General features: G+C 45.4%; 1 protein-coding gene across 1 annotated transcript; it reads right to left on the bottom strand.

Moving 5' to 3' along the window:
• Positions 1–7,479: 7,479 nt before the first annotated feature.
• Positions 7,480–15,263, bottom strand: LOC107291731 (parvalbumin beta). Its single transcript, XM_015820761.1, has 5 exons — positions 15,149–15,263; positions 14,275–14,342; positions 10,581–10,713; positions 8,750–8,859; positions 7,480–8,026 (listed from the first exon to the last, which is right to left on the bottom strand). Exons 2-5 carry the CDS (start codon positions 14,333–14,335, stop codon positions 7,998–8,000), a joined length of 333 nt encoding a protein of 110 aa, XP_015676247.1. The 5' UTR covers positions 14,336–14,342; positions 15,149–15,263; the 3' UTR covers positions 7,480–7,997.
• Positions 15,264–16,696: the final 1,433 nt, after the last annotated feature.

Below are 16,696 nucleotides of genomic sequence, written 5' to 3'. Positions count from 1 at the left end.
CTTTGGGCCAAGACATATTGTTGCAGCCTCTGTACTACTGTATTAAGGGCTTGCAGTTGTTTCAATTTGACAGTATCTGCCACTGGTCCAGTGTTCTGGACATTCGGCCTGAGTAAGTTAGGGACTCTGCCATATAATAATTCAAATGGTGACACAAGCAATCCTCTTTGTGAGGCACACCGTACTGCAACAAGAGCCAAGTTTAAAGCGTCTGGCCACTTAAGCTAGGTTTCCTGACATATTTTTGCCAATTTTTCCTTAATGGTTCTATCCATTCCTTCCACCTGTCCCCCCCGATTGAGCATGGAAACTACAGTGAAGTTTCCATGTTACTCCTAACATAGTTGCTATGGATAAATTCAGGACCATTGTTTGACGAAATTCTAGATGGCAACCCATACTGGGGAATAATAATGTGAAGCAAGGCTTTTGCGACCTCTGTTGCTTTCTTTGTCCTTGTAGGGATGCACTCTGGCCATCCAGTGTATGTACATACATTGCTCTATAGCAGTGGTTCTCAACCTTTTTAATGCCGCGACCCCCAACCGGTCGTAAGTCGAGAATTAAACCGGTCGTAAGTCGAGGACTAAACCGGTTGTAAGTCGAGGACTAAACCGGTCGTAAGTTGAGGACTACCCAACTGGTCGTAAGTTGAGGACTTTCCCTGCCCGGGAGCGCCGCGCATGCGTGGTTCCGCCCCCTGTGCCGGCCGAGGCGTAGCTGGCAAGCGGCAGAGACGGAGCAGGCCGACCACCAGCTGGCCCAGCCCAAGGGAGGTAAGGCACCCGCCGGAAAAGGGGAAAAAAATGGCGGACAGCCTTGCTTGGCGACCCCCGTGAAATGGTTGATCGACCCCAAATGGGGTCGCGACCCATAGGTTGAGAACCGCTGCTCTATAGGGACCTGAACGTGGCATGTCAGTAAAGTCAATCATCAGAGAATCAAAGGGGTAAGTTCCCCTGGGTTGGTGTCCTTGAGGCAGTTGGGGTCCTTGCCTTGAGTTGTTGGCTGCACAAATCTCACACCTAGCACAAACATTTGCTGCAATGCTGTGTATTTTATCAATATAGACCTCCCATTTCAGGGCATTTGCTAACGCCATCTTCCCTAGGTGCAGTTGCCTATGGGCCTGTTGTACTGTATCCCATGCCATATATCCTGGGATAAAGACTCACTGGTCTGGCAGGATCCACCAGCCATCTTCCCGGCGTGCTTCAAGCGCCTTAATTTGCTTTAGGTCTTCCTGGGAATAGTCTGGCAGCCTTAAACTAGGGGTGCGCATTAGAGCCTCCTTGAGAGGGGTGAAGCTGTTATTTTCTTGCTGTTCCCATCGCAACGGTTCTTTATCTCCTCCCTTTGTGGCCTCATACAGGAGTTTTGCTATTAAACTAAAGTTAGGGATCCCTATTCGGCAGAAGCCAGCAGCACCCAAAAATCCTCTTAACTCTTTGCTATTCTTCGGTACAGGCAGCTGGCAGATAGCTCCTTTCCTTTCATGTCCGAGAGTTCTCTTTCCTTCCTCTATGTCAGTGGTTCTCAACCTTTTTAATGCTGCAACCCCCAATCCACTTAATACCATAGTCCTGGGTCCCATAAGCAGAACTAAAGTGCTTTAACATACACCCTAACGGAGTGAGGGACACACTTCCACCACCCCCATAAGCCTCCCAGGGCACCAGACAAGACAATAAAGGAAAGGGGATGAGAGGAAGGTAAGGGGTCCTTCCACTCGGGATAACACTGGGGGTTCCACTTGTTCACGTTAGACCCAGGGAGCCGGAAGATCACGGCCTCCGATGGGAAATTCAAACGCCACTCACTCTCTACTGGCCCAGGGTGCCGGACTCTCATGGCCACCTGTGGGTAACTCAGTAGCCTTTCACATTACATCAAGCACTCACAACAGTCCTCCCACCTTATTCCAAAGAGAGGGTGATCAGTCCTCTCCCCCGTCCCTGCTTACAGGGAGGGATTGTTTCCCCATTCAATAGTTGCCTGCAGGCGAATCCTTTGTCCTCTAGCCGGCTGGAAAGATGCCTGGTCTCCTTTCCCTTCACCTGTGGTTCTTGGAGTGGCTGACCGCCGATGCTGGAGCCCTGTGCCATAGGGAGGTCCCTCGGAGTAAAAGGTCCGATGGCGCCTGGGATGTTCCCCCTAACACTACAGGCCCCTGGCATCAGTGTGTGCCCTCCAGAGAGCCCCAAGACTCCTTGTCGTCCTGCCGCGGTCGCCAGTTGTTGTGGAAAAAACCACAATACTTACATCAGAAGACAAGACCACGAACGGTTGGAGAAGACAGGTTTATTTGTGCACAATGGTTCAGAGCATTAGCATGACAGATTCTGAACACTGGGCTATTTCCAGCGTGTCATTCTTATATAGCTTGCCACCCACGCCTAACCCAATAGATGACTAGATTAAAGGTTATCTACCTTTAACACACTTCTTATCTACCTTTAACAACTAAAAGAGGGAAGTACATGTCTTGAGACCTCACACATAGGAAAAAAGAAAATTGATACAATTGACAGAAAACCACACTGCTCTACACGGGTAATATCTTACACCATCTGAGACCTTCAGTTAACATTTCTTGTGAAGGTTTCTTCATATAATTGCACACAGGTCATCACACACAGCCAGTTTATAATATTAGTTAATGCTTGCTAAACATCACCCCTGTTAATTAAAATATTTGTTTATAGTATTTTTCCATCCCTCTCTCCGTCTCTGCCTCAGAACTGTTTGCAGTAGACATTTGAAAGTAAGTTTTCTTACTTTCTTCAGAAAGTTTTCAACAGAAAGGATGACAAATGCTCTCCTTCCCCCTCTCCCCCCAATAAACAAATAACATTTTGAGAGAATGCAAAGAATGGCTGCAAAAATGAGTTTGATACCACCCAATATATCAGTCTTAAGCCTTTCCATTTTCGGTCAGATTCTACATTGATAACACGTAGAGGTCTTACCCCGATTAGCTTGGATTCTGGCCATGAAGGGAGAAGCTGCAATATTACCTACCATGTGGGCGTCTTTTAGAATGTGCACGTATATGGTACAGGAGGTCCTTTTGTCTTGTTGTAGGTTTGACTGACACATGTCCTTCACAAGGTCCGTGCAGAGATAATGAGGAAGGACACACCATCACGATAGTTGTATGATTCCCTCCTGGAGGTGCTTATCTTATCTTCAGAGGCACGCAAGACCTCTAAACCTAGAGAATTGTTTCTCCAAAGCCATGTTGGTGTCTCAGCCATGCCTGGTGCTACCAGGAGGGGTTATGAGTTGTCCCCTTGCAATACATCTTGTTTGGTTCAAGGACGCTGAGGGCTCCTCCTGAGCTGGGTTCTTTTCTTGCAGATGTTTCATTAGCCAAGCTAGGGAACATCCTCACAAGCACGGATAATATTAGTTTGGGTAATGAAATGTCTGCAAGAAAACAACCCAGCTCAGAGAGCATCAAGGACCACCCAGTCGTCCTTGTCCTCCTTGTCCTCCTCCATCTCCTCCTCGTCCTCCTCTTCTCCACAAACCCCACTCCCTTCTAGCACTGACGACATTAGCTAGATGGGTAACGAAATGTCTGCAAGAAAACAACCCAGCTCAGAGAGCATCAAGGATCACACAGTCCTCCTCCCCCTCCCCCTCCCCCTTCCCCTCCCCCTTCCTCCTCCCCCTCCTCCCCTTCTTCTCCACTCCACAAACCTCACTCCAGTCTAGCACTGATTATATTACCTAGTTGGGTAATGAAACATGTACGAGAAAACAACCAAGCTCAGAGCTACTATATATATAAACAGGAGCAAGTCACACTCAATAGCACTGATTGTGTTACCTAACTGGGTAATGAAACGTCTGCAAGAAAACCACCAAGCTCAGAGAGTACCAAGGACCTCTCATTTCAACCACGAGCCACAAATTGTAGTTGAATTGTCTTTTTTTCCGATTTATCTCTTGACATCTGGAAAGAAAAATGGTGTCAATCAATGGGTGTGACACTAGTTGGGCTCCTCCTCTGACTGGGCTGTGTATTTTTCCCTCTGGAGGAATGCTTCCCTTATCAATGTTCAGATAGATTTTTACTTAGGATGGGCCAGAAAAGCCTCAAAGCAGAGATACGGAAATCAGGGACTTCCAACTATGAAATAACCTTTTGCCCAATCTTGTCCTTCAGCAATGACTTGAAAAGAATGAAAGGGTTCAAGAGAACTGACGTAGGAAGGGGCCAAGAAAATCAAGAAAGTAAGTGAAACGAGTCTGTCTAAATCTCCTGGTTAAGGCACCAGGCTAGAAAGCAGGAGACTGTGAGTTCTAGTCCCACCTTAGGCATGTAAGCCGGCTGGATGACTTTGGACCAATCACTAGGAGACAGTGAGTTCTAGTCCTTCCTTAATCATGAAAGCTGGTTGGGTGACTTTGGACCAATCACTAGGAGACGGTGAGTTCTAATCCTTCCTTAATCATGAAAGCTGGCTGGGTGACTTTGGACCAATCGCTAGGAGACGGTGAGTTCTAGTCCTTCCTTAATCATGAAAGCTGGCTGGGTGACTTTGAACCAATCATTTTCTCTCAGCCCAACCCCCCTCACAGAGTTGTTGTGGGCAAAATAAGAGGAGGAAAGTGTGTGTTGGATTGGGTTGCTACCTTGAGTTATTTGCAAAAACAATCATGGCAGGATATAAACCAACCAACGCAGAGAAGATTGGATGAAACCTCATCCCAGAGTTTCGCCTGATGCTAATCCTATCCGAACGGTTGGTCTCCCGAGTGAAACCGAATTGCATTTCAGAACGAAGGAGATCCTTCCGTGCGGGTGACAATCTTTAGTTACCGGTGCTTCTTTATTCATTGATGATGGTTTTCATCTCAAGCCTTGCTTTCTGTCGGCCTTAATTAGAATAATGACATCATGGGGGTCAACTGCATTAATAAGAGGGCAGTTTAATTACCTCTCTCCACAAATGGACCCTGGAGTAACAGAATAACAGAAGAGTTGGAAGGGACCTTGGAGGTCTTCTAGTCCAACCCCCTGCTCATGGCAGGAGATCCTATATCATTCCGGACAAATGATTGTCCAGTCTCTTCTTAAAAATCTCCAGTGATGAAGCACCCACAACCTCTGGAGACTCACTCTGGGTGTCCTTCGTCAACAGTTTGAAACCAATCGTAGATCAGCTTTTCTGCTCTAGCTGCCCGCTTGACATTCCCCACCTAGATGACCATCAAAACAGATCATCTAGAGTCACCACGGCGACTCCGTAACCTTATCTCACGGCTGAGCTGTCGGTGATATTGTCAGGGAGAGCCATCCTTAAATTGTTCAATTATTTAGGTTTTCCTCCGTTCCCTCAACGGTAGGATGGGTCCTAGTGATTAACCGTCTAGAAAATGACTCTTAAGAACAGGTGAGTGTTCAGTATTCAGCATTGTACAATTGACACATCCAACACGCTGTTTGGCCGCGGGCTTACAATAATCGTCACCGCACACATTAGGAAGAATCGAGTTGGTGGCAGCGTTGAAAGGAAGAGTTGCCTAGAGCAGCCGGAGAGGCAGAAATAGTCCTCGGTTATGGGATAAGCCTTTGACTCTTGGCCAAATTAGAGGCATGGATGAGATGACGTTTTTGGAAAAAAGAGGAGACACCTTCTTGAAGAGCAGAGTCAACCACGGGCCCCAGCCTTGACGATTGAAAGAACCTCTTTGCAAAATACGAAGAGAGAGCCCTCAAAGGGGTCAACCTGTTTTTACCGTTGGAAAATCTAGATACCCAGTATTGGAAGTAAACGAAGAGTGTGTGTTTTCCATCTGACAGATCATGCAGGCGTCTCCTGTAACGGTCATCATCTCTCCGTCCCATCTGACTTAGGTTTTTTTTTTTTAAGCTTTTATTAAAGCAATGTGCAATGGAAAATAGGTGAATTGCAAAGTGAACCTTGTATACTTGTATACCGCTTCACGGTGCTTTACATCCCCCTCTAAGCGGTTTACAGAGTCAGCCTATGGCTCCCAGCAATCTGGGTCCTCATTTTACCGATCTCAGAAGGATGGAAGGCTGAGTCAACTTTGAGCTGGTCAGGATTGAACGCCTGGCAGTAGGCAGAGTCAGCCTGCAATATTGCATTCAAACCACGGTGCCACCAGGGTCCTTCAATGAGTTTCTTTTGGAAATGATCCACTCAGGATGGACTTCCTTCTGGGTCTGAGAACTAGCAGTTGGGACAAAGGTTGGGACCCAACATTGCTAGCTTATACGGGCAACTCAGCTGGTATTTGAGCTCAGCCATCAAATCTGATGTTTAAGGATCAGATGCCAAAAGCTACGTGAGCCATCAATATCTACTCTCGTTTCCCCCCCCTTTTTCCTTGTTTATTTTACTGTTCCATCACTTGACTCCTGTTATATTTACACTTCTTTTTTCATTTCTCCGTTTTTATTGCCTAGAATAGCCGGCAAAGAAATTTAACAAAATGACAAATAATCATTTTGCTACAAGGAGCGGTGCCTAGGTTGTGTGGTTTTCCATTTTTTTTTCTAAAAGGAGGAGAGAACATTTATTTTGCTTTTTTTTAAAAAAAAACACAACGTTATGTCATTTCTACGCCTAAGACTTGGACAATGTGCTGTCAGTTTTGGTTTTTGGCATATCTGGGCTTTGTACCGTCATTGGCGCGACCTCCGAATTGCAGCACTTAAAGCGAGACTTTGAATCATGTACACTTTCCTGCAATGAATCAGTCAGTCCCTGCCCCATGCGTGTTGAGGTGACCCCTAACTTAGGCCAGGCTTTAGCTACAGATGTTCTCAGCTTCCGTTTCCTTCCTGATTTACGATGGTTCAGAGTTACAGATCTGGCAATGATATGTTTAAAACTCTGAATGAATTTGAAGCCAGCCTCTCTCTCTAGATCAGTGGTTCTCAACCTTTTTAATGCCGCGACCCCAACCGGTTGTAAGTCGAGGACTAAACCGGTCGTAAGTCGAGGACTAAACCGGTCGTAAGTCGAGGACTTTCCCGACCCGGGAGCACCGCGCATGCGTGGTTCCGCCCCCTGCGCCGGCCGAGGCGTAGCTGGCAAGCGGCAGAGATGGAGCAGGCCGACCACTAGCTGGCCCAGCCCAAGGGAGGTAAGGCGCTCGCCGGAAAAGGGGAAAAAAATGGCGGACAGCCTTGCTTGGCGACCCCCGTGAAATGGTCAATCGACCCCAAATGGGGTCCCGACCCACAGGTTGAGAACCACTGCTCTAGATTATGGCATGCTCACTCATCATTTCAACCAGCCTTTTTTAACCTTGGCAACGATGGGTGGACCCTAATTCCCACAGTTCCCAAGCCGGCATACTGGCCTGGGGAATTCTGGGACTTGAAGTCCGTGCATCTTCCACATTGCCAAGGTTGAGAACAACGGATTTCAACCAAGCAAGGACAGGAACGTCACTGTGGCAATTGCATCCGGCAAAGAAACAGGCTCAAAAATCTGTGAATGATGAAGACGCTTTATATGGATGAATGGACAATTCCACGGGTATGGCTAAGTAAGAGGGTTCGTGAACCTGGTTAGGTAAGACAAAGACCAGTTTAAACCTTCTTATTGAACTGTTTTTTTCCCCAATATCATGTCATATACTCGGGAAGGAAGGCAGACGCTCGTCTAACTCTTGGTGCAATCTTTTCAAAAGCTCACCTCACCGAGTCGTCTTAATTAGACTGTGCGGACAAAAGGAAATATCCAATGTTTTTTTTTCTCTCCCTTGGGCTTTGATTTTGTCCTTCTTTTGATGTAGAGAGCCCTTTTAATTATGAATTTTACAACAATAGACAATAATAAAGGTCAAACAGTGCATTGGGAGTTTACACAGTTCCCGAATAATAAGAAACAAGATGCTGGCCATTGTCACTGCCGTTTTCGCTGTATAAAATGTATAAATAAATAGTTGACTTGCAATACGAAAGGATGTTGTACAATACAATTGGCTTGGTCTTCCCTTGAATCACTTTAACCCTTTGTAACCAGGACTACAAACTCTGGAAAAGAAAAGAAAAAGGGGAGGAAAGGAAAGGAAAGGAAAGGAAGGAAAGGAAAGGAAAGGAAAGGTTATATTATTTTGAATCTTGTCTCCTCAAATCCATAGATAATGGGTTCCTAGATTATCTTGGATAGCAGATGCTAAAGACAACAGAGTTTCCATCCATTTCAAGTCACTGACTTGTTTTATTTATTAATGTATATCAATTTATTATATAGCCTTAGGAATCCATTTCTTGGATTGTCTCGGTATCAAGATGGCAGATGTAATGCTTATCTCACTACATCCTCACAGCAACAACCCTTATCCCTGCCCCATCTGTCCCTTAGTCCCATCGTTTTAAAATTTTAAATAGCCTAATTTTAATATTTTAATTATTTATCTCTCGGTCTTTTTTATCATCTGTAAGCCACCCAGACAGTCGCCTCGCCAGGGAGAGAGGTGGCACGAAAATTTAAATCAATCAATAAAATAAAATAAATATCCAGCTGGGACTTTGCCCTCCCTTCTGGATGATTGACTGACGGATGGATGAATTGGTTTCATATGCCAGTGTAATTACTTAGACTCTTAGCAGTTAGGCACAGAATTAAGTCAACTCTACTAAATAATTCTCTAAGCCTACGGGTATTTCCTCTCTAGCGTCTGGGGGAATGATATTTGAGTAACATGGCCCATCATGCTGGACATTGGAGAAGGGGATCTACGAAGGCTTTCTTACCATCCACACCAATTTTGCCATCTCCATCGGTGTCACCTGCTTTCAGAAACTCTGAAGTCTCCTTATCAGTCAAGACTCTGGCTTTGCCATCAAAATTCTGCATGAACTTCCTAATGGTCACATAATAGCATTAGAACTTATATGCTGCTTCACCGTGCTTTACAACCCTCTCTAAGCGATTTACAGAGTCAGCCTATGGCCCCCAACAACCTGGGTCCCCATTTTACCCCCCTTGGAAAGATGGAAGTCTGAGTCAGTGGCAATAGCAATAGCACTTAGACTTATATGCCACTTCACAGTGCTTTACAGCCCTCTCTGAGCAGTTTACAGAGTCAGCCTCTTGCCCCCAACAATCTGGATCTTCATTTTACTGACCTCAGAAGGATGGAAGCTGAGTCAGTGGCAATAGCAATCGCACTTAGACTTACATGCCACTTCACAGTGTTTTAAAGCCTTCTCTAAGCGGTTTACAGAGTCACCATATTGTCCCCCAACAATCTGGGTCCTCATTTTATCGACCTCAGAAGGACGGAAGGCTGAGTCAATGGCAGTAACAATAGCACTTAGACTTATATACCACTTCACAGTGCTTTACAGCCCTCTCTAAGTGATTTACAGAGTCAGCCTCTTGCCCCCAACAATCTGGGCCTCCCTTTTCCCAACCTCGAAAGGATGGAAGGCTGAGTCAACCTTGAGCCGGTCAGGATCGAACTGCTGACAGTCGGCAGAATTAGCCTGCAACGCTGTGTTTTAACTATTGTGCCTCCATGGAATTAGATTAGGGCCAGGTTGACGAGTTCAAGAGAAATGTTGGATTATTCCCACTTGAGCGAGGAGGCAGTGAATGTTATGGGTCCCCTCTAATTAAATGGGCCGGTCATCTAACTCCCAGCATCTCTGCTAACGCTCACGGACGGAAGTGCAGATTTTGGGATACTATACAGGTCATCCTCGACTTAGGATCGCAACTGCGCCCAACATTTCTGTTGTTAAGCGAGGGAGCTATTAAGGGAGTTTTGTCCCATTTTACAACCTTTCTTGACACAGTTGTTAAGTGGATCACTGCTGTTAAATAGGTAACGTGGTTTGTTCAGTCAACCGGGCTTCCCCACTGATTGGTCAGGTTGCAAAAGGGGGATCACATGTCTGCAGGACACTGCAACCGTCCTAAGTATATGCCAGTGGCTAAGCTCGAATTTTGATCAGGTGACCCCCGGGGATGACGCAACGGCCGTCAGTGTGACAAACAGTCATAACTTGGAACGGTCAAGTCAAGGACGACTTCTATTACCAAAGCACAGACTTACACATAACCTCCCACTAGTGGGAGCTAGAGAGCAATTCTTCCACTCACACGGAGAACAGAATACAGATAAACCTCGATTTACAACAAGGATTTAACACGGAATTACGGCCGTAAATCGGGTCATCACAAGACAGGCCCAATTTTACATTTCTTTCTGGCGGTCATTAAGCAAACGCCGCTAAGTGAACCCATTATTTGCCCTGGGCATTTTGGGGGGGGGCAGAAAAGAGATGTACAAGCTAACGCCTAGTAAATAATAGTATAACTGCAGGATGCTGCAAACAGCTATAAAAGTGGGGCCCAAAATGTGGCCATCTGACAATGGGGGGGGAACATCACACATTCGAATCTGGATTGTTAGTCTCTTTTTTGGGGGGGGAGGTCCATCATAACGTCCATCGCTAAGCGGCCGTCTGCTCAGCAAGGATGGGCTGTGCAAAGGATTGATTACGCTTTTGTATTGGGAAATGTCCCCCCCCAGGACCCTAATCTGGGATGGAGGGATATTTCTTAACTTCGACTCACTTCAGTTCATCTTCCTCAATGTAACCACTCTTGTCCTGATCAATAACTCCAAATACTTTTGCTAGCTGATCCTTTGATTTGGACTGCAAACCGGATTTGGCAAAGAATGTCTTGCAGCTGAAGGAATCGACAGCTGTAGAAACGGAAACAGAAAGAGGAGGAGGAGGAGAAGCAGGAGGAGGAGGAGGAGGAGGAGGAGGAGGAGGAGGAAAAGAAGAAAAAATGTCACAAGGTAAAGAGAGAGAACGTTGAACAGAAAAGAATGACAGAGTGGGAAGGGACCTCAGAGGTCTTCTAGTTCAACCCCCTGCCTGAGCAGGACCCTATGCCATTTCAGACAAGTCTTTTTGAAAGCCTCCAGTGATGGAGCACCCACAAATTCTGGAGGGAAGCTGTTCCATTGGCTGATTGCTCTCACTTTTAAGATATTTCTCCTTAGCTCCAGGTTGCTTCTCTCCTTGATGAGTTTCCATCCACTGCTTCTTGTCCTGCCTTCAGGGGCTTTGGAGAATAGCTTGACTCCCTCTTCTTTGGGGCAGCCCCTGAGATACTGGAACACTGCTATCGTGTTCCCCCCTCGTCCTTCTCTTCATTAGACTAGACCTACCCAATTCCTGCAACCATTCCTTATATGTTTTAGCCTCCAGTCCCCTGATCATCCTTGTTGCTCTTCTCTGCACTCTTTCCAGAGTCTCAACATCTTTTTTACATCGTGGTGACCAAAACTGGATGCCGTATTCCAGGTGTGGCTTTGCAAAGTTTTAGCATCCCTTGCCTCCTAGACGTAAACTGAGGAGAAACTTCCTGACAGTTAGAACAATTAACCAGTGGAACAACCTGCCTCCAGAAGCGGCGAATGCGCCAACACTGGAAGTTTTTAAGAAGAGACTGGACAGCCATTTGTCTGAAATGGTATAGGGTTTCCTGCCTGAGCAGGGGGTTGGACTAGATGACCGCCAAGGTCCCTTCCAATTTGATGTTGATGATGATGATGATAATGATGACCAGAATTTCCATTGCTAAGCAAGGAAGTTGTTATATGAGTCGTGTCCAATTTTACGACCATTTTTCCCATGGTTGTTAAGTGAATCCAGCTGCTCCTATTGACCTAGTTTGTCGGAAGCCAGCTGGGAAGATCGGAAATGGCGATGCTGGTATGCTGCAACTGTCCTATATACAAGCTGGTTGCCAAGTGCCTGGATTTTGATCATATGACTTTTCTGTGCTGGTTGTGTAAGTGCAAAGGCTGGTCCTAAATCACGTTTTTGATTGCCGTTGTAACTCCGAACAGTCGCTAAACAAGTGACTGTAAGTTGAGGACCTCCTGTCAATCCAGCATCACTTTTTGCTGTCCCAATCAAGTCAGTTGGGGCGAAGGAGCCATTTGAGGCACTGACCTCGATTGACTTTATTCTTGGACACTAAAAAAGGTTTAGGGGCAGATTAAATATCAGCCACCCAAAAAAAGCAGAGCAAACAGGAGCCGACTTTAAGTCTAGATGGGCACTGAAGCGCTTGGACCTTGGTGGTGGGATCAGTTCTGACTCAAATTCTCCCCAGCTATCTTCTGGCATCAACCCCGCTGATGCAGGTGGGTTTCAAGCAGCCGGAACGTCCTGTTTCAGATCAAAAATTCCTCATTTTTCAAAACTCAGATGGACAAGTTTAATGAATCACGTCAGGCAGCCAATATTTCCTGCACGAATTTTGTAGGGATTTAGAATTTCCTTGTGTTTGCTCTGCCTTTTTCTAATGGAAATTGGGACCTTAGCATCTTCCATCGTATTCCCAAACAAGGATGGCATTGTATGTATTTCGTTTTTCCCCTCCCTCTTTCCCCTTCCTTCCTTCCTTCCTTCCTCCCTCCCTCCCTTCCTTCTTTCCTTCCTTCTTTCCTTCCTTCCCTCTCTCCCTCGCTCCCTTCCTCTCTCCCTCCTTTCCTGTTTCTCCTTCCTTCTTTCCTTCTTTCCTTTCCTTCCTTCCTTCCTTCCTTCATCTCTCCTTCCCTTTCTCCCTCCCTCTTTCCCTTTCTTCCTCCCTCCCTCCCTTCCTTCTTTCCTTCCTTCTTTCCTTCCTTCCCTCTCTCCCTCGCTCCCTTCCTCCCTCCCTCCTTTCCTGTTTCTTCTTCCTTCTTTCCTTCCTTCCTTCCTTTATCTCTCCCTCCCTCTCTCCCTCCCTCTTTCCCTTCCTTCCTTCCTTCCTTCCTTCCATTCCCCCAGCACTGGGAAGTATGGAAGTTAACATCCAATATATCTGAAAGGCATTAGCTTAGGCGATGCTTGGACAGAGAGGACCTGGGAATCTTCAGAGACCCATCTCTGCTCCAGGATACACATCCCTCATCCCTGGAGGGTATCCTTCAGATGTTTCGGTCTCCTGAAGCTACTCCTGGAAGGAGAAAGCCTAGAGCAGCACCCTCTCCAGAAGTGAAAGATGGACAATCCCGCCATCCCCAGACAGCATCTTTGTGATATCGGCTCACTTGGGCGAAGAATGTGTCAAACCCAAGAGCCTTCCAGCCTCTGAGCTCTGCAGCTTTAGCTGGCATGTAAAGAACTACGGTTCCTCAAGAAGCTGTTGAGTTAAAAGCTTCAGTCAAACCGCTTAGCTTTGCCATCAACATGCCGTTCTTACAACAACTACGAACTTCATTGCTGCAGCCCGTTCTAACTGATCCTCCAGAGCTAGTTCAGCTCCATTTTCCGTGCAGGAAAACATAATCTCTTTCTTGTCCGAATTATACAAGGGCTTTGCACGGCCATATTTAGAGGCAGGAAGGAATGTCTGGGGTCACATTTCAATATTAGGCAGAGTTCATAAGTGGGCGGGTGGGTGTCTAAACCCCTCCGAAAAGGCCTTCACCCGCTGTGCCAAATCAGACCATCATTTGATTCTGGGATCTTAAAGGAACTTTGTGAAGCTTTTAGACTGATCTTTATTTTTAAGGCACCTTTGTGCTATATCTCCTTCTCGGATAGTTGAACCCCACTGTTTCTGTATTCTTCGGGTGCTAATTTGTAATTTTGACAGCATAAAAAAGTCAGGTGGGTTTTTTTTTTCCCCCAGCTTCATTACAGGGGGATTTCTGTTGTTTTCACCCAGGGCGCTGATGCAACAGTATTCCTCTGAACAGCCCAGCTGCAGCTGCATGCAATGCTCCAGATGTTTGGACTGGCAATTCTCCCTGCCCCATCAGCCCTGCTGGTTGGGGACGATGGCAACTGTAGTTCAGCATAGAGCAGTTGATGGGGAACTGCTGGAAATTGAACTGCCCTAAACATCACGATCAAGAGATTAAGGGCAGAAAAACCTGTGGTCCTCTGTCCAAGGTCAGAAAATAAAATCTTTGAAAAGATTTTTGAGCAGGTTTTTAGTGGCGTAACTCTGCACTTCCTTTCGCAATTTGAATGAAGACTCTTGTTAACACTAAAAAGAGGTGCGCCTGGTGGAATACGTCAAATTTAGGAACCGCCATTTTCTCCACAAAACATTCAGAACCTCCAACAAAAAGTTCCTTGTGATGGTTCCTAAAACCATCACAAAACATTTGGGAATTTTTTTTGGGGGGAGGTGAGGTCAGGATGAAAGCTGGGACTTTTTTGATCTCTCCTCTTGAGTATTTAAATCGGTCACATTTTTCAATGCACAAGCTTATTGAAGAAGACTAGATTATGTAAGCGTGTATAGAAATTACCTTGACAGCTTTGTAAACCAGCTGCAATTTCGGCATCACTCAGTATCCCGGAAAATGCCATTTCAGAGCTGGAAGGAGGTAAACAAAAAAACAAAAAAACAGAAGGAGCGGATATTAAATTGTGCTTTTTAACATTTTCACACGAGATCTGCAAGAGTTGGAAATCTTCACAATTTGCAGCATCTCAATGCATATCTATAAGCAGAGTGCAGATTAGGAAGAGGGTAGATTAGGACCCAAAGCAGCCAAAACTAGCAAACAGATAATTTTTCATGAAATCCTCTTGTTTCTCTCTCTCTCTTTTCCTCTCTATCCTTCATCCCTATTCCTCTGTCTCTCTTTCTCTCTCTGTCTCTTTACCAACTCTCCCTCCCTTTCTCTCTCTCTCTCAATTTAATTCTATTTATCTCTATTTTGCTTTAGTTCTGTTGCTTTCTTTTTCTTTCTCTCTCTCTCTCTTTATTGCTTGCTTGCTTTTCTCTTTCTCTCTCTTTCTATTTCTCTCTTCATTTCTCTTTCTCTTTACCTTTTATTTCTTTCTCTTTATTTCTCTCTCTCTCTCTCTCTCTCTCTCTCTCTCTCTCTCTCTCTCTCTCTCTCTCTCTCTCTCTCTCTCTCTGTCCCACTGAGATGGTCAAAGGTAGTTTCCATGTCAAATTCCCAGTTTGTGCAATCTCAGGATCTTTGGCCTGGCCAAACAAAAAAGAAAAAGAAAAAGAAAAAAACCCCCCAAGATAAAGCACAACTGTTGGCTTGCTGGCTTTGAGACATCAAATTCCTCCCAGGCAAGTTGCCCTTCTTGAGATCCTAAGGCTTGCTGTGGAGTTGAAGAAGAACACCAAGAAGCAATAATATTTGGCTAGGCTCAACTCACCTTGTGGGTGTTTTTCAAAGCAGGGAGAAGAGGCAAGACAATGATCTAAGGAGATCCCTTCCCTTACACCCTTTGCTGGAACGCAGCCCCTGTCTTATATAGGCTTGAGTTAAGACCCCTCGGCCTTTTACAGAAGCCTCAGGCTACGTCATTGCTCAAATGACCGAGGAGTTGAGACACTGTATCTGACAAGACCTGCTAGCTAATCAAATTGATATTTATATCTCACAGGAATGTACATTTGGCCTTAGACAATCTAAGAAGTTTTCAAGTTACAGCATTTCCCTCCTATTTGCAGATTCTTAGTGAACACCGGAGTAAAAATAGAGGTTTTTCAAAGCTGCGGTGTGCTTTTATATAGAAGCCCAGTAAAACAACCCATAAATATTTTTTGGGGGGGACAATTTTTTTCCCCCTTGGGTTGGGACACAGTTCAATACTGGTTTGTCCAGGTGTCCTTGACTTACAACAGTTCATTGTTCAAAGTTACAACGGCACTAAAAAAAAAAAATGACACACAAATGCCCAAAATTGCAGACTTAATCTGTCTGCTTCGTAAACAACAATCAGTCTGTCATTCTCCAATTACGAATGAGGTTGCCCTTGATGGTGAAGAATGAGGATGATTGTAGAAACAGAGGCACAGAATCAAAATCACGTGAAGTATTAGTAGCTCTTTATAAAGCCTTAGTAAGGCCACACCTGGAATACTGCAACCAGTTTTGGTCACCACATTACAAAATAAATGAATAAATGTTGAGACCTTGGAAAAAGTGCAAAAAAGAGCACCTAAGATGATTAAAGCCCTGGAGACTAAAAGATATGAAGAATGGTGGGCACTATTGAATTTCGAAGTTATATTTGCGCAACCTGCAAAACTGGATCAGGTTTAATGTTACTTAGCTGTGAAAAACGTTGCCTGGTTTTTGAACCAGCGTCCTTGATTAATGGGGGAGTCATTTTGTCTGGACAAACTTCAAACATGGATTAATTAAGAAACCTACTTAAGCGGGTTGGCAGAACATAAGTGCCATAAGCCCCCCGCCCCCCAAAACCAGGAATATCCATCCCCTTGTTCCACGTTGCAGCTCTCCAAAGCTCCACCAGAGGGCAGTACAGCTGCTGAAGGATTCCATCCCAGCTCACCTGAGATCAAGAATACCCCCCCTCCCCGTCTCCACCCTCCCAAAAATTTGGTTTTGAACTAAACCACCCTGCAAACAAACAGACAGACAGAGCCCCTTGAACGAATTTATTTCCAACTTTCAGTTGAGTCGGAAAGAAGGCAAGGACTGGCATCCAAGTTGGATGGTGCTCATTTGAAGGCGGGGTGAGGGGGGGAGAATGAATGCAAATCAAAATATAATAAATCTCAACGATCCATTTAGAGGTGAGCCAAGATCTGAGATCCTTAAATTAGTTGAATCTTGGGGGAAAGGTGAAGAGAAGGGCAACTAAGATGATTAAAGGCCTGGAGACTAAAGCATATGAAGAACCACTGCAGGAACTGGGTATGGCCAGTCTAAAGAAAAGAAGAAATAGGGGAGA

Source organism: Protobothrops mucrosquamatus, unplaced genomic scaffold (genome assembly GCF_001527695.2).
Source record: "Protobothrops mucrosquamatus isolate PMUCROS unplaced genomic scaffold, P.Mucros_1.0 scaffold1179, whole genome shotgun sequence".
Lineage (NCBI taxonomy): Eukaryota > Metazoa > Chordata > Lepidosauria > Squamata > Viperidae > Protobothrops > Protobothrops mucrosquamatus.
This window is presented reverse-complemented; position numbering and strand designations above follow the sequence as displayed.